This window comes from Salvia hispanica, chromosome 6, assembly GCF_023119035.1.
Source record: "Salvia hispanica cultivar TCC Black 2014 chromosome 6, UniMelb_Shisp_WGS_1.0, whole genome shotgun sequence".
Classification (NCBI taxonomy): domain Eukaryota; kingdom Viridiplantae; phylum Streptophyta; class Magnoliopsida; order Lamiales; family Lamiaceae; genus Salvia; species Salvia hispanica.
In genome coordinates this window covers 32,750,162-32,773,861 of record NC_062970.1, presented here as the reverse complement: position 1 = coordinate 32,773,861, position 23,700 = coordinate 32,750,162, and the positions used below count along the sequence as shown (strand labels likewise).

At 38.0% G+C, this 23,700-nt stretch overlaps 1 protein-coding gene and 1 long non-coding RNA gene across 2 annotated transcripts; one reads left to right on the top strand and one right to left on the bottom strand.

Moving 5' to 3' along the window:
- Positions 1-11,641: 11,641 nt before the first annotated feature.
- On the bottom strand, positions 11,642-13,714 carry LOC125193312. The gene is made up of 3 exons (XR_007171561.1): positions 13,479-13,714; positions 12,749-12,817; positions 11,642-11,880 (listed from the first exon to the last, which is right to left on the bottom strand). It is a non-coding gene; the product is annotated as an uncharacterized LOC125193312 (long non-coding RNA).
- Positions 13,715-17,753: 4,039 nt separating this feature from the next.
- LOC125195160 lies at positions 17,754-18,527 on the top strand. Its single transcript, XM_048093350.1, has one exon. It carries the CDS (start codon positions 17,754-17,756, stop codon positions 18,525-18,527), a length of 774 nt encoding a protein of 257 aa, XP_047949307.1.
- Positions 18,528-23,700: the final 5,173 nt, after the last annotated feature.

The window sequence follows — 23,700 nt, the reverse complement described above, 5'->3', positions numbered from 1 at the left end:
CTTTATCTCATTCATTTCTGTCCAGCACAATGGTGTCCTACATTTTCGACCATACAATGCTTCATATGGTGCCATCTGTATGCTGGATTGATAGCTATTATTATATGCAAACTCAACCAACGGTAAGTATTTCTCCCAACTTCCTTCGAAGTCTATGATACAACTCCGAAGCATATCCTCAAGAATCTGAATCACCCTCTCTGATTGGCCATCTGTTTGTGGATGGAAAGCCGTACTGAAGTTCACTCTAGAACCCATAGCTTCTTGTAACTTTATCCAAAATCTTGATGTGAACCGAGGGTCTCTGTCGGAAATTATGGAGATAGGTACTCCATGTAACCGTACAATCTCATTTATATATAATTCGGCCAATTTCTCTAAGGAATAATCTATTCTTACAGCGAGAAAATGGGCCGACTTAGTAAGTCGGTCAACAATCACCCAAATCGAGTCTTTCTTTCGGGGTGTCAGCGGTAGTCCTGTCACAAAATCCATGGTGATTCGTTCCCATTTCCATTTAGGTATTGTGATAGGCTGCAGTAATCCGGATGGAACTTGATGTTCAGCTTTGACTTGTTGACACGTCAAACACTTCAAGACAAATTCTGTGATATCTTTTATCATGCCGGGCCACCAATAGGATTCCTTCAAGTCTCGGTACATCTTACTGCTTCCAGGATGGATAGAATACAAGCTATTATGCGCTTCCGTTAGTATCTCCCTTTTCAGCTCGTCATTATCTGGTACACACAACCTCTTTCTGAAATACAAACTCCCATCAACACCTTGCTCGAATTCCACTTCTTCTCCTTTGCTAATTTGTCCCAGTTTAGCTTTCAACTTCTCATCAGTTCTTTGAGAATCTTTTACTTTTTCTATCAGAATTGGTTTCACTCTTAGTTCGGCTAAGATGCTTCCGTCACTTGATGTTTCCAAATGTACATTCATGGCTCTCAAAGCCGATATTGACTTCCGACTGAGTGCATCAGCCACGACATTCGCCTTGCCAGGATGATAATCAATTATACAATCATAGTCTTTGATGAGTTCCATCCATCTTCTCTGTCTTAGATTCAACTCTTTCTGTGTGAGTAGATATTTTAAGCTCTTGTGATCTGTGTATATATAGCACTTCTCGCCATACAAATAATGTCTCCATATCTTCAAGGCGAATACTATAGCTGCCAACTCCAAATCATGGGTGGGATAGTTCTTTTCATGAATTTTGAGTTGCCTCGAGGCATAAGCTATTACTTTGCCCTCTTGCATTAATACACATCCCAAGCCGTTATGAGATGCATCACTGAAAATTGTATATTCTTTGCCTGATTCAGGTTGAATCAGCACTGGCGCCTCTGTGAGAATCTCTTTCAGCTTTTCAAAACTCGTTTGACATTTTTCACCCCAATGGAATGGAATATTTTTCTGAAGCAACGAAGTAATTGGTTTGGCTATTATCGAAAATCCTTTCACAAATCGTCGATAATATCCAGCTAGTCCGAGGAAACTACGAACTTCAGAAATATTCTTTGGAGATTTCCACTGTATTATTGTTTCGATCTTCTTTGGATCCACTCGAATTCCCGCTGCTGATACAACATGACCGAGAAATGTGACCTCTGACAGCCAAAATTCACATTTGCTTAACTTTGCATACAACTGTTTTTCTCGGAGTGTCTGCAAAATTGTTCGCAACTGTTCTTCGTGATCACTTTTGGTTTTAGAATACACCAGAATATCATCAATAAAAACTATCACGAACTGATCAAGATATGGTTGAAATACTCGATTCATCAAGTCCATGAAAGCAGCAGGGGCATTTGTTAGCCCAAACGGCATAACCTTGAACTCGTAGTGGCCATAACGGGTTCTAAATGCCGTCTTAGGAATATTAGAGTCTTTAACCTTTAGTTGATAATACCCTGACCGTAGATCAATTTTTGAAAATACACTCGCACCCTTTAGTTGATCAAACAAATCATCAATTCTTGGCAAAGGATATTTATTCTTTATGGTCACTCTGTTCAATTGCCTATAATCGATGCATAATCTCATTGATCCATCTTTTTTCTTTACAAAAAGCACAGGTGCCCCCCATGGTGATACGCTAGGCCGGATGAAGTCCCGATCAAGCAATTCTTGAAGTTGGGCTTTCAACTCTTTAAGTTCAGCAGGGGCCATTCTATATGGTGCCATTGAGATAGGTTGTGTTCCTGGTGCAACTTCGATGGCAAATTCAACTTCTCTATCAGGCGGCAAACCAGGTAATTCTTCAGGGAACACATCAGGATAATCACGTACTATAGGTATGTCCTGTAACTTTGGATCAACTACTTGCGTATCTCGTATATATGCCAGGTAAGCCTCACAACCCTTCAAGATCAACTGGCTAGCTGTTGCGGCTGAAATCACATTAGATAGGTAATTCGATCTTTTTCCAACCACTACGATCTCATGATCGTCTGGCGTATAGAGCGTTAGCCTTTTTCTAGAACAATCCACCATTGCACGATGTACACATAGCCAATCCATTCCAAGTATGATGTCGAACTCATGGAAAGGTAGCTCCATTAAATTCGCTGAAAATAAAGATCCCTGGACACTCAAAGGACATTCTCTATATACTTGATTCACTATTATACTTTTTCCTAGGGGGCTGGACACCTCTATATCAAATTCAGTCTTTTCTAGTGGCAGATTAAATTCTTTTATAAGTTTATCACAAATATATGAATGCGTAGAACCAGGATCAATCAAAGCAGTAACAGGAATGTTAAAAAAGTGTAAATGTACCCAATATCACGTCTGGCGCATCATGTTCCTCGTGGGCCCGGATAGCATAGGTACGTCCTTGTGCTCGAGATCCAGCTCTGCTAGCAGCCTCAGATGTTGCCCCTTGACTCTTACTCTCCCCAATACCCCTTCCAAATCCATGTCCTCGCTGCGCAACTGGTTCAGATCTCACAGATGTGGGTGTTGTAGGTGCTGGAGCATTCCTAGGTATTGGACAATCTTTCGCAAAATGATCACTCGAGCCGCATCGGAAGCATAGTCCTGTCAACCTTCGGCACACACCAGAATGACGTTTCCCGCAATGCTCACAAATGGGCACTCCATCGAACCCTCCTGAACTAGCCACTGAAGGTGTCGGTGCCCTTTGTCTAAGCTCAGATCCTTGGCTTACACTTCTTCCTTGGAAACGTACTGGTGCAGAATACCCAGTTCTGTTGGAATCTTTGAACTTCTTGTTTGGAAAACGCGACCCATGATGAGATGACTCCACATGTCTTTTTCCCGCACTCATATTACCTTTCTCAATTTCTTCCTTAGAATCTAATTCCTCCATACTTTGAGCCAACTCAGACAATTTAGTCAAATCATTTTCTCTTGCTCCTAACACTAACTTCTGGATATTATCATTCAACCCTCGCTCAAATCGTCGGCACATCTCCTTCTCATTAGGTACGAGCTCTCGTGCAAATTGAGACAAACGTCGAAATTCACTTTCATACTCAAGAACGGACATGTTGCCCTGTTCCAAGTGGAGGAATTCCCTTTTTCTTGCCTCCATAAAGCGGACCCCCACGTATCGTTTTCTAAACTCCTTAATAAAGAATTCCCAGGAGATCATCTCTGGCGTACAACTTTCCACTTTGCTCAACCACCATATATAAGCCTCTTCCTTTAGCAAAGCTATAGCACCCTGTAGCTTTTCCTCTTGAGTACATGGTACGAAAGTGAAGATTCGCTCGAGTTGCTGCAACCAATATTCTGCTGTATTAGGACCATCAGTTCTTCTCCCCCTAAACTCTTCAGCTTTGTACTTATGTAATTTTTCCACAACCGAAATTTGGGCAGGAGTTACTGTCCCTGCTATCTGGCGTAAAGCAGTCGCCATAGTCTGTAATATATCTTGCCCCGGGATTGGGACATCATCGCTATTTACAGGCTGCTCTCCAGATTGAGAACCTTGCATCATACTTTGGGCTTCGTCCTCAGCCATAGATAGATTCACAACTTCAGATTCACACACCTATATATAACAACTGCATCAGGTCACTTAGCACAGACACAACAGACTCTGCTGAAGCACGTAAGTATAGTATACACATCAGACCTTGTTTAGTCCTAGAATCAATCAAACCTAGGCTCTGATACCAAAACATGTAACACCCTTACTGGATTAATTTAATAGTTAGATAATTGATGTCATATTCCAGTGTAAATCTCCAATTAATAGAAAGTTCTAAATTTTTCTTTATTTGTATATTTATATATATACATATAAAGCATAAGATATATAAAGCATATTATTATACTTAGCGAAATAAAAGTGATATATAACATCTGGATTTAAACCATCAACCTGTTTCCAAAAGTCATTGCATATATACATATATACACAACCCGAACTATTCGCAAAATATACATGTTTAACACAAGATTAGGAAGTTGTATAATGTCTGAGATATGTTACACTTCCAAAATATGCCATATTTAGCAACTCTAAAAAGGATTACCCAAAATCAAAAGCTTGGCTAGGAACTCGACTTGAGCAGCACAACAAAAGAGCTAGTCTTAATCACCTAGTCTGCAAGATGAAAAGCAGGAAGTGAGCTTCCACAATCATAGGGTTAAACTCTCCGAATTAAGTAGATGATTTGAAACATATACTATTAAACAAGAAGTCATTTCAAAGCTGACATTCTCACATCCACATACACTTGTGTGGTAGAAATAAACATCTAAATCATGAATTTATATCCTCACTCTTTGCGACCTTGTAGAATTCACCAGATTTATAAGTTAATAATAACCCACTACTCTGAATATTAAATCAAGCACATAATATTTTACAAATTTCATACAACCTCGAGTACTTAGTGCGAGGTTAGAGTACTCGGTTTAGGTCAGAGACAATTTCATATCAGATGCATACTCGGATTTTTGTCACTTGGAGTGCTCCGCACAGACCACCCATGAGGGCGTACATATATAATACAGATCAGAGATATCTCAGAGACAGAGGTATAGACATCTTACAGATATCAGATAGAGATAACAGATGTCAAAGGTATCAGATATCAGAGACAGAGGTAGATATCTCTGACAGCAGAGATAACAGATGAGCAGAGATATCAGATGATCAGAGATCAAGATCAGAGATATTAGATATCTGACAGATATCAGGCAGAGATAAAAGAATCAGAGATCAGAGTAGACAGAGCAGATCAGAGACAGAGATATACAGCACGCACTCAAGCACGAGGCGTAAATACAATCAAGTACACTATTTCTTGCACATTTGATCACATATGTAATTCAACTCCTCCAATATTATTACATTTCATATCATACACACCTAAACAATTCACATATTGCATCACCTGAATATACTTTACCCAATCACATAAACTTAATTTAGTTATATAAAAAAAAATTATTATGTGACTTATTACCTTGAAATCCAAAATGCTTTCCCGGATCACTTTACTCCATCACGTTCTCTTTGCTCGTGTCAGGATTACCTTTCAATACATAATCTTTATCAACACCATCACCAAAAAAATATAATGTAAGCATAGTCACTTTTTATCAGTTAATACACATAGCTTATGAAAATAATCTTATATTTGTTCCAAAAGCCATAACAATAATTTGTAGCCAAAAATAGATAATATGTTATAAACTTAAGTTCTTAATTAACTACAATAGTTGAGTATAAGGACTTCATTTATCCACTAACACTGTCCAAACATTCGGAAAATAATCCTAGATGTGCATCACTAACTTATTATAAACATCTTTCAACTAAAATACATAAAACTCATCAACTTTCACGTTCAGCTACAGGCTGTCCCAAAATGTGATTTACAAATAAAATATATATTTCTCAAATATTGATTTAACTTTTGTAAGAAAAGTAATTTCTCAAAGTAAATCAAATTGGTAGGACAAGATTCCAATCGGAATCACAATTCCATATTATCCCAACATCCAAGCATCATACTCAACAATTATATTCCATTCACTCAAAATAGACTTAGGAAAGCTAGCAAACAATTGATTTATTAAATTCATACCCAATTTGCTTAATATCCCAAATTGGGGAAAAACTAACTTAAGAACCCTAGCTTTTAAATTTTGAAGCAGGAATTGAATACATTGATGATGTGAGGGACTTGCTTACTCAAGAGAAGACAAGTCTATTCTAGAATTGCCGGAAACCGGCGACGGAAGTTGTCGGGCAGCCGACGACGATGGCGATGCAGCAAGGAGAGAAATGGTTCAGCGTGTGGGTGTGTAGAGAGATATCAAGTCAGGGAGGAAGATGAGGGGAGTTTGCTCACTGTCGCCGGAGGAGCATCGATCGTCCAAAGGGAGCGTTCCTCCAGTGTGTTCTTTTTTATGAAAAGTGGGAGTGAAAAATAATGTAGAATGGGGGTGAAGAGAGATTTTTTTTTTTTCTTTTTTTTTTACGTTGCTTCTAGAAGGGAGTAAAAAATCTTCCACCTCTTCAAATTCTACTTTACAAAATAAATAATTATATACACACTTCTAGTATTTAGTACATACTTCTTGCTACACCACACACTAACTTATTCTAATTAAAATCTTATAATTTAATTTATTCAAAATTTCAAAGCATTTAAACTATTATTATTATTTAGCTATTATTTTGTTAGATTTGGGTCGTTACAACTCTACCCCCCTTAAGAAATTTCGTCCTCGAAATTTTTACCTGATTCAAAAAGATAGGGATATTGTTGTCTCATGATATCCTCGGGTTCCCACGTGGCCTCTTCTACCTTGTGGCTTCTCCACAATATCTTGACTAATGGAACCTTTTTATTTCGGAGTTCTTTAACCTCACGAGCTAATATTTGAACAGGTTCCTCTTCATACGTCAAATCTGGTTGAATCTGAACTGACTCTGCTTGTATAATGTGTGCGGGGTCTGATCGATATCTTCTCAGCATTGATACATGGAATACATTATGAATTCTCTCCAGTTCAGGTGGTAAGGCTAGTCTATATGCTACTGGACCAACACGTTCGAGTATCTCATATGGTCCAATAAATCTCGGGCTCAACTTACCCTTTTTCCCAAATCGAAGCACTTTCTTCCATGGGGAAACCTTCAAAAAGACTTTGTCACCTATACTGAATTTGATATCTTTTCTCTTCAAATCAGCATAAGATTTTTGCCTATCAGATGCTTCTTTCAACCTATTTCGTATCAGTCGAACTTTATCTTCTGTCTCCTGTATCAATTCTGGTCCCACAATCTTTATCTCATTCATTTCTGTCCAGCACAATGGTGTCCTACATTTTCGACCATACAATGCTTCATATGGTGCCATCTGTATGCTGGATTGATAGCTATTATTATATGCAAACTCAACCAACGGTAAGTATTTCTCCCAACTTCCTTCGAAGTCTATGATACAACTCCGAAGCATATCCTCAAGAATCTGAATCACCCTCTCTGATTGGCCATCTGTTTGTGGATGGAAAGCCGTACTGAAGTTCACTCTAGAACCCATAGCTTCTTGTAACTTTATCCAAAATCTTGATGTGAACCGAGGGTCTCTGTCGGAAATTATGGAGATAGGTACTCCATGTAACCGTACAATCTCATTTATATATAATTCGGCCAATTTCTCTAAGGAATAATCTATTCTTACAGCGAGAAAATGGGCCGACTTAGTAAGTCGGTCAACAATCACCCAAATCGAGTCTTTCTTTCGGGGTGTCAGCGGTAGTCCTGTCACAAAATCCATGGTGATTCGTTCCCATTTCCATTTAGGTATTGTGATAGGCTGCAGTAATCCGGATGGAACTTGATGTTCAGCTTTGACTTGTTGACACGTCAAACACTTCAAGACAAATTCTGTGATATCTTTTATCATGCCGGGCCACCAATAGGATTCCTTCAAGTCTCGGTACATCTTACTGCTTCCAGGATGGATAGAATACAAGCTATTATGCGCTTCCGTTAGTATCTCCCTTTTCAGCTCGTCATTATCTGGTACACACAACCTCTTTCTGAAATACAAACTCCCATCAACACCTTGCTCGAATTCCACTTCTTCTCCTTTGCTAATTTGTCCCAGTTTAGCTTTCAACTTCTCATCAGTTCTTTGAGAATCTTTTACTTTTTCTATCAGAATTGGTTTCACTCTTAGTTCGGCTAAGATGCTTCCGTCACTTGATGTTTCCAAATGTACATTCATGGCTCTCAAAGCCGATATTGACTTCCGACTGAGTGCATCAGCCACGACATTCGCCTTGCCAGGATGATAATCAATTATACAATCATAGTCTTTGATGAGTTCCATCCATCTTCTCTGTCTTAGATTCAACTCTTTCTGTGTGAGTAGATATTTTAAGCTCTTGTGATCTGTGTATATATAGCACTTCTCGCCATACAAATAATGTCTCCATATCTTCAAGGCGAATACTATAGCTGCCAACTCCAAATCATGGGTGGGATAGTTCTTTTCATGAATTTTGAGTTGCCTCGAGGCATAAGCTATTACTTTGCCCTCTTGCATTAATACACATCCCAAGCCGTTATGAGATGCATCACTGAAAATTGTATATTCTTTGCCTGATTCAGGTTGAATCAGCACTGGCGCCTCTGTGAGAATCTCTTTCAGCTTTTCAAAACTCGTTTGACATTTTTCACCCCAATGGAATGGAATATTTTTCTGAAGCAACGAAGTAATTGGTTTGGCTATTATCGAAAATCCTTTCACAAATCGTCGATAATATCCAGCTAGTCCGAGGAAACTACGAACTTCAGAAATATTCTTTGGAGATTTCCACTGTATTATTGTTTCGATCTTCTTTGGATCCACTCGAATTCCCGCTGCTGATACAACATGACCGAGAAATGTGACCTCTGACAGCCAAAATTCACATTTGCTTAACTTTGCATACAACTGTTTTTCTCGGAGTGTCTGCAAAATTGTTCGCAACTGTTCTTCGTGATCACTTTTGGTTTTAGAATACACCAGAATATCATCAATAAAAACTATCACGAACTGATCAAGATATGGTTGAAATACTCGATTCATCAAGTCCATGAAAGCAGCAGGGGCATTTGTTAGCCCAAACGGCATAACCTTGAACTCGTAGTGGCCATAACGGGTTCTAAATGCCGTCTTAGGAATATTAGAGTCTTTAACCTTTAGTTGATAATACCCTGACCGTAGATCAATTTTTGAAAATACACTCGCACCCTTTAGTTGATCAAACAAATCATCAATTCTTGGCAAAGGATATTTATTCTTTATGGTCACTCTGTTCAATTGCCTATAATCGATGCATAATCTCATTGATCCATCTTTTTTCTTTACAAAAAGCACAGGTGCCCCCCATGGTGATACGCTAGGCCGGATGAAGTCCCGATCAAGCAATTCTTGAAGTTGGGCTTTCAACTCTTTAAGTTCAGCAGGGGCCATTCTATATGGTGCCATTGAGATAGGTTGTGTTCCTGGTGCAACTTCGATGGCAAATTCAACTTCTCTATCAGGCGGCAAACCAGGTAATTCTTCAGGGAACACATCAGGATAATCACGTACTATAGGTATGTCCTGTAACTTTGGATCAACTACTTGCGTATCTCGTATATATGCCAGGTAAGCCTCACAACCCTTCAAGATCAACTGGCTAGCTGTTGCGGCTGAAATCACATTAGATAGGTAATTCGATCTTTTTCCAACCACTACGATCTCATGATCGTCTGGCGTATAGAGCGTTAGCCTTTTTCTAGAACAATCCACCATTGCACGATGTACACATAGCCAATCCATTCCAAGTATGATGTCGAACTCATGGAAAGGTAGCTCCATTAAATTCGCTGAAAATAAAGATCCCTGGACACTCAAAGGACATTCTCTATATACTTGATTCACTATTATACTTTTTCCTAGGGGGCTGGACACCTCTATATCAAATTCAGTCTTTTCTAGTGGCAGATTAAATTCTTTTATAAGTTTATCACAAATATATGAATGCGTAGAACCAGGATCAATCAAAGCAGTAACAGGAATGTTAAAAAAGTGTAAATGTACCCAATATCACGTCTGGCGCATCATGTTCCTCGTGGGCCCGGATAGCATAGGTACGTCCTTGTGCTCGAGATCCAGCTCTGCTAGCAGCCTCAGATGTTGCCCCTTGACTCTTACTCTCCCCAATACCCCTTCCAAATCCATGTCCTCGCTGCGCAACTGGTTCAGATCTCACAGATGTGGGTGTTGTAGGTGCTGGAGCATTCCTAGGTATTGGACAATCTTTCGCAAAATGATCACTCGAGCCGCATCGGAAGCATAGTCCTGTCAACCTTCGGCACACACCAGAATGACGTTTCCCGCAATGCTCACAAATGGGCACTCCATCGAACCCTCCTGAACTAGCCACTGAAGGTGTCGGTGCCCTTTGTCTAAGCTCAGATCCTTGGCTTACACTTCTTCCTTGGAAACGTACTGGTGCAGAATACCCAGTTCTGTTGGAATCTTTGAACTTCTTGTTTGGAAAACGCGACCCATGATGAGATGACTCCACATGTCTTTTTCCCGCACTCATATTACCTTTCTCAATTTCTTCCTTAGAATCTAATTCCTCCATACTTTGAGCCAACTCAGACAATTTAGTCAAATCATTTTCTCTTGCTCCTAACACTAACTTCTGGATATTATCATTCAACCCTCGCTCAAATCGTCGGCACATCTCCTTCTCATTAGGTACGAGCTCTCGTGCAAATTGAGACAAACGTCGAAATTCACTTTCATACTCAAGAACGGACATGTTGCCCTGTTCCAAGTGGAGGAATTCCCTTTTTCTTGCCTCCATAAAGCGGACCCCCACGTATCGTTTTCTAAACTCCTTAATAAAGAATTCCCAGGAGATCATCTCTGGCGTACAACTTTCCACTTTGCTCAACCACCATATATAAGCCTCTTCCTTTAGCAAAGCTATAGCACCCTGTAGCTTTTCCTCTTGAGTACATGGTACGAAAGTGAAGATTCGCTCGAGTTGCTGCAACCAATATTCTGCTGTATTAGGACCATCAGTTCTTCTCCCCCTAAACTCTTCAGCTTTGTACTTATGTAATTTTTCCACAACCGAAATTTGGGCAGGAGTTACTGTCCCTGCTATCTGGCGTAAAGCAGTCGCCATAGTCTGTAATATATCTTGCCCCGGGATTGGGACATCATCGCTATTTACAGGCTGCTCTCCAGATTGAGAACCTTGCATCATACTTTGGGCTTCGTCCTCAGCCATAGATAGATTCACAACTTCAGATTCACACACCTATATATAACAACTGCATCAGGTCACTTAGCACAGACACAACAGACTCTGCTGAAGCACGTAAGTATAGTATACACATCAGACCTTGTTTAGTCCTAGAATCAATCAAACCTAGGCTCTGATACCAAAACATGTAACACCCTTACTGGATTAATTTAATAGTTAGATAATTGATGTCATATTCCAGTGTAAATCTCCAATTAATAGAAAGTTCTAAATTTTTCTTTATTTGTATATTTATATATATACATATAAAGCATAAGATATATAAAGCATATTATTATACTTAGCGAAATAAAAGTGATATATAACATCTGGATTTAAACCATCAACCTGTTTCCAAAAGTCATTGCATATATACATATATACACAACCCGAACTATTCGCAAAATATACATGTTTAACACAAGATTAGGAAGTTGTATAATGTCTGAGATATGTTACACTTCCAAAATATGCCATATTTAGCAACTCTAAAAAGGATTACCCAAAATCAAAAGCTTGGCTAGGAACTCGACTTGAGCAGCACAACAAAAGAGCTAGTCTTAATCACCTAGTCTGCAAGATGAAAAGCAGGAAGTGAGCTTCCACAATCATAGGGTTAAACTCTCCGAATTAAGTAGATGATTTGAAACATATACTATTAAACAAGAAGTCATTTCAAAGCTGACATTCTCACATCCACATACACTTGTGTGGTAGAAATAAACATCTAAATCATGAATTTATATCCTCACTCTTTGCGACCTTGTAGAATTCACCAGATTTATAAGTTAATAATAACCCACTACTCTGAATATTAAATCAAGCACATAATATTTTACAAATTTCATACAACCTCGAGTACTTAGTGCGAGGTTAGAGTACTCGGTTTAGGTCAGAGACAATTTCATATCAGATGCATACTCGGATTTTTGTCACTTGGAGTGCTCCGCACAGACCACCCATGAGGGCGTACATATATAATACAGATCAGAGATATCTCAGAGACAGAGGTATAGACATCTTACAGATATCAGATAGAGATAACAGATGTCAAAGGTATCAGATATCAGAGACAGAGGTAGATATCTCTGACAGCAGAGATAACAGATGAGCAGAGATATCAGATGATCAGAGATCAAGATCAGAGATATTAGATATCTGACAGATATCAGGCAGAGATAAAAGAATCAGAGATCAGAGTAGACAGAGCATATCAGAGACAGAGATATACAGCACGCACTCAAGCACGAGGCGTAAATACAATCAAGTACACTATTTCTTGCACATTTGATCACATATGTAATTCAACTCCTCCAATATTATTACATTTCATATCATACACACCTAAACAATTCACATATTGCATCACCTGAATATACTTTACCCAATCACATAAACTTAATTTAGTTATATAAAAAAAAATTATTATGTGACTTATTACCTTGAAATCCAAAATGCTTTCCCGGATCACTTTACTCCATCACGTTCTCTTTGCTCGTGTCAGGATTACCTTTCAATACATAATCTTTATCAACACCATCACCAAAAAATATAATGTAAGCATAGTCACTTTTTATCAGTTAATACACATAGCTTATGAAAATAATCTTATATTTGTTCCAAAAGCCATAACAATAATTTGTAGCCAAAAATAGATAATATGTTATAAACTTAAGTTCTTAATTAACTACAATAGTTGAGTATAAGGACTTCATTTATCCACTAACACTGTCCAAACATTCGGAAAATAATCCTAGATGTGCATCACTAACTTATTATAAACATCTTTCAACTAAAATACATAAAACTCATCAACTTTCACGTTCAGCTACAGGCTGTCCCAAAATGTGATTTACAAATAAAATATATATTTCTCAAATATTGATTTAACTTTTGTAAGAAAAGTAATTTCTCAAAGTAAATCAAATTGGTAGGACAAGATTCCAATCGGAATCACAATTCCATATTATCCCAACATCCAAGCATCATACTCAACAATTATATTCCATTCACTCAAAATAGACTTAGGAAAGCTAGCAAACAATTGATTTATTAAATTCATACCCAATTTGCTTAATATCCCAAATTGGGGAAAAACTAACTTAAGAACCCTAGCTTTTAAATTTTGAAGCAGGAATTGAATACATTGATGATGTGAGGGACTTGCTTACTCAAGAGAAGACAAGTCTATTCTAGAATTGCCGGAAACCGGCGACGGAAGTTGTCGGGCAGCCGACGACGATGGCGATGCAGCAAGGAGAGAAATGGTTCAGCGTGTGGGTGTGTAGAGAGATATCAAGTCAGGGAGGAAGATGAGGGGAGTTTGCTCACTGTCGCCGGAGGAGCATCGATCGTCCAAAGGGAGCGTTCCTCCAGTGTGTTCTTTTTTATGAAAAGTGGGAGTGAAAAATAATGTAGAATGGGGGTGAAGAGAGATTTTTTTTTTTTCTTTTTTTTTTACGTTGCTTCTAGAAGGGAGTAAAAAATCTTCCACCTCTTCAAATTCTACTTTACAAAATAAATAATTATATACACACTTCTAGTATTTAGTACATACTTCTTGCTACACCACACACTAACTTATTCTAATTAAAATCTTATAATTTAATTTATTCAAAATTTCAAAGCATTTAAACTATTATTATTATTTAGCTATTATTTTGTTAGATTTGGGTCGTTACAGAATATCTCGGACTCTTAGTTATAAATAAAATTCATACTTATTAAAAATAAAATTCATCCATAATATTAATAACATTGTACATGATATACTTAATTAGATGCTATTATGAATAAAATAAATACAACAAACTTTATAATTAATATATAAATTATTAAATTAAAAAAATTAACCAAATATAATGAAAAAAATAATTTTCTTTTTTATATATAAATACTAATACACAATTAAATGGCCCAACACATTAAAACACAGCCAAAAAAGACTCTATAAGCCCAATCCGATTCATTAAATTGGCCCATACATCTAAATAATGCAGGCCCAAATTATAATTTCAAACTTACACAACAGATTAGCTGTAAATTAAGAAACAAAACCATAATTTATAGTACATCATATATAAGCCATTTTCTCCTTATTCCTTGTCGGTGCCGTTCGAGAAACCCTAACTACACACTCATCTCCTCCGCCGGAAAATCAGATGCTCCGTTTAATCGCCGGCGCGGAGGACAACACTAACCTTTACAACTCCGAACTACGATTCCTCTTCAGATTTGCAACTAAAATCCTAACAAAACAATCTCAAACCCTAGAAATTTGACACTGAAAAACCTCAAATTCATTTTCTTCTTCGACAGCTTACCGATGCCTCCGTCGTACCTTCAACCTAGACGACGGAGACTGGCGTAAAACGGTAAACCACAACAAAAGGCCATAGATATGCTACTAAATCAGACCAAATTCGGTTTCTATTACAGGTATATTCCAAGAAAATTTCGACTAATATTCAAAAAGGTCGAAGATTGGGTGTATTCTGACTTTTTTCATTGTCTTTTTTGCCAGAATCGGAGAAGAAGTGGATTCAACAAATAGATCGAAAATTTGGAAAAAAGACCACAAATATTTGGAAAAACTAACTGATGAGATAAGTGTCCTCACACAAAGTTCATTTATGGAATATTTTTCTCAATTGCATTCGGAAATATAGTTGATAGACTCTATTCAAGTTACCAACTTTGTGACTATTGACAAAAAAAATTTAGTACACTATTAGGTTTCCTATTTAGCAAAATCATTGCATAAATGAAGATTTTAGTGAATTTCAGAATGTGTATAAGGCTTCTGTTGATAGTGCTGGGAAATAAAGACTACATAACCATCTACTTCAAATAGAAAGTTAATGGAGGTTAAACTATTATGCTTTTTAATTAAAAAAAAATACTTACACTTGTTTAATGACAGGAAAAAAACTGAAAGACAATGAAATATGAAAGAAGAAGAAGAAGGAAAAAACGAAGTAGCAGTCGTTCATCAAGCCAATCAGAGGAATAATACTCACCTGAAGCATCAGTTGATACACCTTCATAGGAGATAGAAAAAATATGAAGAGATAGCAACTAAAATCAGTTTTAAAAGATTACTAAAATAATTGCTTGACTTGTAAAAAAGAAACATAGTTTGTGATCTGATCTAATCTGAGTTTGAAAAAGCCAGTAAAAAAGTATATAACAAAATAGTACAGAAGAGTCTAGCAAAAAAAAAAGGTGTTCTTAAAAAGGTATTTACTTAAAAAGGTGTTCCAACATGATCTTTCAATTGCCAAAATATTAGGGTTAAAAAGAAAATTGCAGAATTTGAATATTGGGACAAATAGACAATGATCTGTTTCTGAGAATGATAGGAAAATTTAGGTACTTCTATGGAAATGTGCATTGACTGATAGTTTCAGATCTAAAATGTACTCCCTCCGTCCCGGAGTATTAGACTCACTTCTTTTGGGCACATGATTTAAGGAATTGATATTTAAATAGTTAAAGTGGAGAGAGTAAAGTATGAGAGAGGAAAAAAGTAGGGAAGAGAAGAGAGAAAAAAGTAGGTGGAGAATAAAATAAGATAGATGCTTTTTGCTAAAAAAGGAAATGAGTCTAATATGTTGGGACATCCCAAAAAGGAAAGTTGATCTAATACCTTGGGACGGAGGGAGTAGTATAATTAGAGCAACAACACATTTAAAAATATTTATATCTGCTGAAAGGGAAATTCTTAGCTTTATCTCATAGTTACTCAAGAGGCTTAGATACATATATAAAGTACTATTGTGAGGGGTTAATATCAATGTATTTTATATGTAATACACATGGCGTGTCTTGCAAAGTGTACCGTAAATAGTGTCATAAAATTGCAATTAGATAAACGAAACCATCATGTGTACACGTGTATGACTCTATATAATTATATTAGTTCGTCCACGTAATGATTATAAGTAGATATTAGCATTAGCATATGATTCCATATGTATCATCGTAATTGAAAGTTTAATTTTGTCTTTTGGGGAAAAGTTTGTATATCCATGATTAGGGATCGAGATGGTTTTATTTTATCTGCGGACAGATTAAGATTAAAGATGAAACAAAAATTGAGAAAAAATAAGAAACAAAATTAAATTCGGCGTGGTGCGTGATTGAGGGGTTGTTCAGAATTGGACACATGTAAACTAAAGTTGTATGTGTGATTGTGTGTAGAATGGTGTTTGACATTTAGAGCAATATATAATGCAGAAAAGGTTTGGACCTCATGAAATAGTTTTAAAAATCAAATTCATCAAAATGGTATACTTCCTATATACGAAGTATGTTATATGTCGATACAATCTGCAAGTGCTAATTATTAACGTTATTTTGTGTCATATAATAAAAAAATATTGTGTATCTTCAATCACAACCTTCTTTTACGGCAAAAGTCATGTACAGATAATATTTTCCTACATCAACTTAATAATAATCATGTCTTATTTTTATAAGTATGAATAACCCCGCGTTTACAAAAAATTTAAGGGGCGAGTGATACATTTCTAATAGTTTCACTATCCATTTTAATTCAGTATTCCATGTGATCTAAATTTGAACATCGACTTGAATCTAAGACCGTTAGTCTTAGACATTAACTTCTCTATCGCTTGACCAATTCACGCTAAGTTATTTTTTCTTTTCTTGTGGGCAATGTAAGAGAAAAATCAAGGCAAGATGAACACACGTTCAAATAAGATGTCGACTACAACTCTATAAGTCGTATATCATTTCATAGATAAGAACGAGACCAACAACCAATGTGCGATTGTATGAAAATAAACACACAATATATATGGAATGCTCCGATAAACATTATTGTTGTAGGATCCTGATAGGGCAGGCAGGTACGTGGCTGGAGAAATGCTATTTTTTGGACTAACATATGTACTATTTGTAATGTGGTCCCACCTATCATTTTCATATACTTAAATTTTAACTTGTGAAGATATAAATACGAAAACTAATATAGACAAAGATATACAAATAACCTAAATATATTATTCACTAAATACGACATCTAATGAGTTGAATACAAAATTGTTGGAAGATATCGTACAATATTAGAACTCATCCCTAATTGATCTTCTTCCATAGATAGAGCATAATCTCTGTAAAATAGGCAGAGATTATTTTCCTTATGTAAATATTTCTAGACCTATAAATAGGTGAATCATTGTAACGATTATTATTCAAGTAAATACACAATTTCGATCTCAAACTCTTTCTTTCATGGCGTCAGAGCAGGTTTTAGGGCTCAGAAAAATTTCATCCTAGCCCTAACCATACCAAAACTCGGCCAAGAGGCTGAAATCAAACCCAGAAAATCCATCCCTATTCACAACAAAAATATGTCAAACACCGACGATGAAAAACCCATAATCGAACCCTCGAAATTGAGGTCAAGCAAGAACGTTACCATGGCGTTCAAACTCAACGGGAAGAATTACCCGTTATGGTCACGACTTATGAAAGTCGCGATAGGAGGAAGGAGAGGATATTCCCACATAGTCGATGAGCCACCAGAACCAAACAGCAAGGGATATAGAGATTGGGAGGAAACCGATCTCGTGATTTTCTCGTGGATAATCGACAATATCGAACATGATATTATTGCCGATTTTGCTCACCACCAAACGTCCAAAGCTCTGTGGGACAACCTTCGAATCACGTTCGAAAGCAAGGCGGATTCATTCCATATCTACGACCTGGAAGACAAAGTGTTATATATCAGACAGGGGAACTTAGACCTTGAGACATATTACCGTCGAATCCATGGATTATGGATCAATGTCGACAGAAGCCAAAAACAACCAGTGACGTGCTGCGATAAGGGGATCAAACAGTTCAGAGACTTCACAAGCGAGAAGAGGCTTTTCAAATTCCTCACTGGATTAAACCTGGAGTATAATGCAATCCGGCGAGATATCCTCAAACTCGAGCCGTACCCCTCAGTCGAAGAGGCCTACGCGTTGGTGAAGAAGGAGGCGACTCGATGCAAAATCATGTCACTGGCATCCTCTTCACCAATCGGAGATGCCACTGGCGTAGGGAGCACCGATACATCATCGGGGGAGATCGGATATGGATTCGGAGCTCAAAGAGACCGACCCAACCGAAACGGACCGCAGCGTCCTCCACCTGCCGGAGCCGCCGCTCACCAAGCCGGAGGGAAGCCGGACAAGAGCAAATAGTGGTGTTCTCACTGCGGCAAGAACAAACACACGAAGGAAAGTTGTTTTCTCCGAGTAGGATACCCAGAATGGTGGGACGAACGGCAGAGAGCTCGAGCCCAGGCGAAGTTCGCCGGAGTCGGCATAACCGAACAACAGAACCAGAGCTCGGTTCCCAGCCGCGAAGGTGGAACCGGAGGGGGAAATCTACCGCACAACCCTTCGAATCAAGAAGCCGGCACCGAGAGCGGCAGCGGCGGCGGAGTCGGCAGCCTACGCGTCGGGAATTTTGTGGAAAGGGCCGGCGAGACAGAATCGCATAGATGGGGAGGAGGCGGCGGATATTTGGGAGGTAAAGGGTTTGACAATTTGTCAAACCCTAATCAAACTCTGAAAATTTTCTTTTGAACCCCCTATTATGCCTAAATTACATTTGAGACCCCATTCTGTGAACAGTTATGAGAAATACCACCCGAGAACCGTTAATTTCAAAATGACCCCAGATATTGACCAAATTAAGACCCATAATCGTTTTGCACCGTTATTGAATATTTCCGCTGCATTTAGTGTGCAAAATATTGATAGTGCTAGAAAAAGGGGTTGGATTTTTTATTGCGGAGCCACTGATACCATGACTCCGGAACGATCTGATTTTATTAATTTTGGTGAAATTACTAAAACCTATATCCGAACTGCAAATGGGGAGTTAATTACAGTGGAAGGGTCTGGAACCATAGAAATATCTCCAAATCTCCAGTTATCGAACTGTTTATTTGTTCCTAGCTTATCTCAACGATTGATGTCTGTAAGTCATGTAACAAGGGAGTTGAATTGTACACTGCTAATGTACCCAAGTTTTTGCATATTACAGGATATTCGGACGAGGAGGATCGTTGGGCGTGGCACTGAGAACCAAGGACTCTACTATGTGGACGGGGTAGCTCACCATGGGAGTGCAATGCTGGCTCACGGATCCACAAAAGAGGAGGCTTGGTTGTGGCACAGAAGACTAGGACACCTTTCCCATGGTTATTTTAAACTTTTGTTTCCCAATTTTTTGTTGCCTAGTGATTTTTCGTGTGAGACATGTGTTTTGGCCAAGAGCCACAGACAATCGTTTAAACCTTCTAATACACGTATGCAATCTATGTTTGATTTGATTCATGCTGATGTGTGGGGTCCTGCACCTGTTATTGGGGGGAATGGTTTTAGATATTTTGTGACCTTTATTGATGACTGCACACGAATGACTTGGATATATTTCTTGAAACATAAATCTGAGGTAGTTGAAAAATTTATCCTGTTTTTTCAAATGATCCAAACCCAATTTCACACTACCATCAAAGTCCTTCGGTCAGACAATGGGAGGGAATTTGTTAATAGTACCATGTCAGAATTTTTTAAGGAGAAAGGCCTAATTCACCAAACCTCATGTGCCTATACACCCGAACAAAATGGGGTGGCAGAGAGAAAAAACCAAACAATCCTAGAAGTAACTTGTGCTCTCATGATTGATTCCAATGTCCCTACCTTTCTTTGGCCAGAAGCGATAGCCACCGCCGTTTACCTCATAAACAGACTCCCTACCAAAATCCTAAAAATGAAAACACCCCTTGATATTCTTTCCAAACAAGCCAACATCCCAGAATCCCTTAGCATGACACCAAAAGTTTTTGGGTGTACTGCTTATGTTCACATTCCCAAACACGAGAGAACCAAACTTTCCCCATGTGCGACCAAATGTGTCTTTGTGGGTTATGGGGTAAATCAGAAAGGGTACCGATGCTTCGACCCAAACACCAAAAAAATCATCACCACCATAAATTGCAATTTCCTAGAAACCGAGTTCTTTTACTCACACCACCTTAACAGTCAGGGGGAGAGAGAACCTGAAAATAATCATGGGGACTGTCTAAGTTGGTTTGTGTCACCTCCAAGCCCTTTGATTGAGGGACCAACAGAGACTGTTCCAGTCACTCCTGCCGAGCAAGCCCTGTCAGAGTCAGCTCATCCGCACCCTACTGTCCCTCCTCAACCGATATCCGAGGTATGTCTGGAACCCGAAGAAAATACTACTGATGATACTAACAGTGCAGAAACTGAGGAAAATGCAGTAGATGGAGATACGGACGGATATATGCTTCCACATCGAATCAATCGGGGAGTTCCACCAAACCGATACTCTCCTGGTAAAATAGGGGCGAAAAGTAGGTATGGAGTGGCAAACTTTGCACAGGCTAATCTGACGAAGATGGCCCGAGCTTTTGCGGCAGCATTATATGAGGAGGAAGAAATACCACAAACTGCCGAAGAAGCAATGAAAATCAAGCATTGGAGAGAGGCGATGTTCACAGAGATGAAAGCCTTAACGATAAACAATACATGGGTTAAAGGGAAGTTGCCAGAAGGAGTCAAGGCAGTGGGTTGCAGATGGGTGTTTACCATCAAACGGAGACCCGACGGGTCAATTGAGCGATATAAGGCTCGACTTGTGGCGAAAGGATATACACAGACATACGGAGTTGATTATGCGGAAACATTCTCCCCAGTGGCAAAGATTAATACTGTGAGGGTGCTATTCTCCGTCGCAGCAAATAAAGACTGGCCCCTCCACCAATTTGACGTGACAAACGCTTTTCTGCACGGGGAACTACCAAAACCTGTGTACATGGTTCCTCCACCGGGGTTTACTGATGATTTCCAACCAGGTGAAGTGTGCAAGCTTGGAAAGACGTTATATGGTCTAAAACAGTCTCCAAGGGCGTGGTTTGGTCGATTCACTGAAGTAATGAAGAAGTATGAGTACAAGCAGAGCAACTCAGATCATACATTGTTTATCAAGAAGAAGGATGGAAAGATCACATGCCTAATCATTTATGTAGATGATATGATTATCACTGGGGATGACGAAGAAGAAATAAGTGAACTGCGGAGAAATCTGTTCAAAGAATTTGAAATGAAGGATCTAGGCCCTCTCAAATACTTTCTGGGAATTGAGGTCCTGAGATCGAGACAGGGAATCTTCATCAGCCAAAAGAAGTATGTTCTTGACTTGCTGGCGGAAGTCGGAATGATAGATTGTAAGCCGGCTGACACTCCTATGGTACAAAACCATGGATTGCAGATACTCGAAGGGGCGAAGTTAGCTGATAGGGGGAGATACCAGCGGTTGGTAGGGAAGCTTATCTACCTTTCTCACACTCGACCTGATATAGCATATGCTGTGGGGATAGTCAGCCAATTTATGCATGCACCACAGGAAGATCATTGGGAGGCAGTACTAAGAATAGTTCGGTATCTGAAAGGTACGGTTGAGCATGGGATATTCTTCAAAAAATATGGCCACTTAGAAGTGCATGGATTCACTGATGCAGATTGGGCTGGTAACCCAAATGATAGAAAGTCAACCGCCGGATATTTCACTTTTGTTGGAGGAAATCTAGTCACTTGGAGGAGCAAGAAACATAAAGTAGTTGCACTCTCAAGTGCTGAAGCAGAATTTAGAGGGATTAAGAGTGGTCTTACAGAGATTTTGTGGTTGAAGAGACTCATGACAGAGCTTGACCTTCAGTCGCCGCAACCTTGCAGGTTATTTTGTGATAATAAAGCTGCAATCAGTATTTCAGAAAACCCAGTACAACATGATAGAACTAAGCATGTGTAGGTGGATCGACACTTCATAAAGGAGAATCTTGAAGCTAAGATAATCGAGTTTCCTTATGTCAAGTCAGAAGATCAATTGGCAGATATACTGACAAAGGCTGTGAACTCGAAGTCATTCAAAGAGGCATTGGGCAAGTTAAGTATTCGTAACCCCGTTACTTAACTTGAGGGGGAGTGTTGGAAGATATCGTAGAATATTAGAATTGATCCCTAATTGATCTTCTTCCATAGATAGAGCATAATCCCTGTAAAATAGGCAGAGATTATTTTCCTTATATAAATATTTCTAGACCTACAAATAGGTGAACCATTGTAACAATTATTATTCAAATTTCGATCCCAAACTCTTTCTATAAAAAATGATGGCATTTTATTTCAAATATTTGACTCCAATGTAGATGCGAAATATAAAACATGTTGCGACTGATCCAGAACATGACTAAAGCTATATTATGAAGTGACAAGTAATCCACATCTTGATGCACATGTTTCACCACCGCCGAATGAGATTAATATACAAATCTTTAGTGAAATTCTTTTAAAAAATAACATATCCTCGTATTATTATTTAAGAATATGAGTGAAAACAGGGGAGTGTTATATTACTAACTCATAACTTAATTGCTAACTACAACAAAATAATAGTCATTAGATATTTAAATTAAGGGCTTAAATCATTAATTTCTAAATGTCAATACGATCAACGAAAAACGTCAATAAGGATTAAGGCTATAGAATTAATTCCAAAAATATCAATAGGGGTACTAATGACAATTAACTACATGTTTAGTTATAACTAACTTTTAAAAGAAATCCTAAAACTTTAAATTCATATAACATATATCAAATTAAAGATAATTTCATAAGTATTCCAACGATATCATACATGCCTATGTTCCGACGTCAAAATTTGAAAAAAAATTCGAATTTTTTTAATTTTTTCGTACAAGTAGAAATGTCAACATACTATATAAAATATATAAATATAATACATATAGAATGTCAATATAAGCAATGGGTTAACATTCTTAAAGCATTGTGTTGACATTCTCAAAGCATTGTGTTGATATTTTTGAAATACTATATTGACATTTTCATCCAAAACCCTAATTTGAAGTTTTTTCTTATCTTTTTCAATTTTATTAATAAAAACGAAAATTACACGTGCCAAATTGTAGACCACACGTTTTCTAAAATCCTATGGCCTTAAATTAGTTGTAGTTAGCAATTAAATGATGAGTTAGACAATTGATCACTCCCCAGTAAAAACACATGTAGTTTTGGTTTTTAAGTAAAAAGTTGATACAATTAGAGTCAATATTTGATTGGATCAACGGAAATCTTTTCGACCATTGTCTCAAATTCCAAGCATGATACGGAATTCAGCATAATATTCGAGGTACTAGAGAGAATCGGATACTGTCATCTTAGAATCAAAGCCATTAATATACTGTTAATACTCCTATGATAATGTGGTTTGTATTTTTTTTAGAAAGGTGTTCAATAATGCTTTCCCATTTATCTTGTGGTT

What these genes read in the sequence shown, in the direction of transcription:
- LOC125195160 (XM_048093350.1), top strand. Translation starts at nt 17,754, where the DNA reads ATGGCGTTCAAACTCAACGGGAAGAATTACCCGTTATGGTCACGACTT.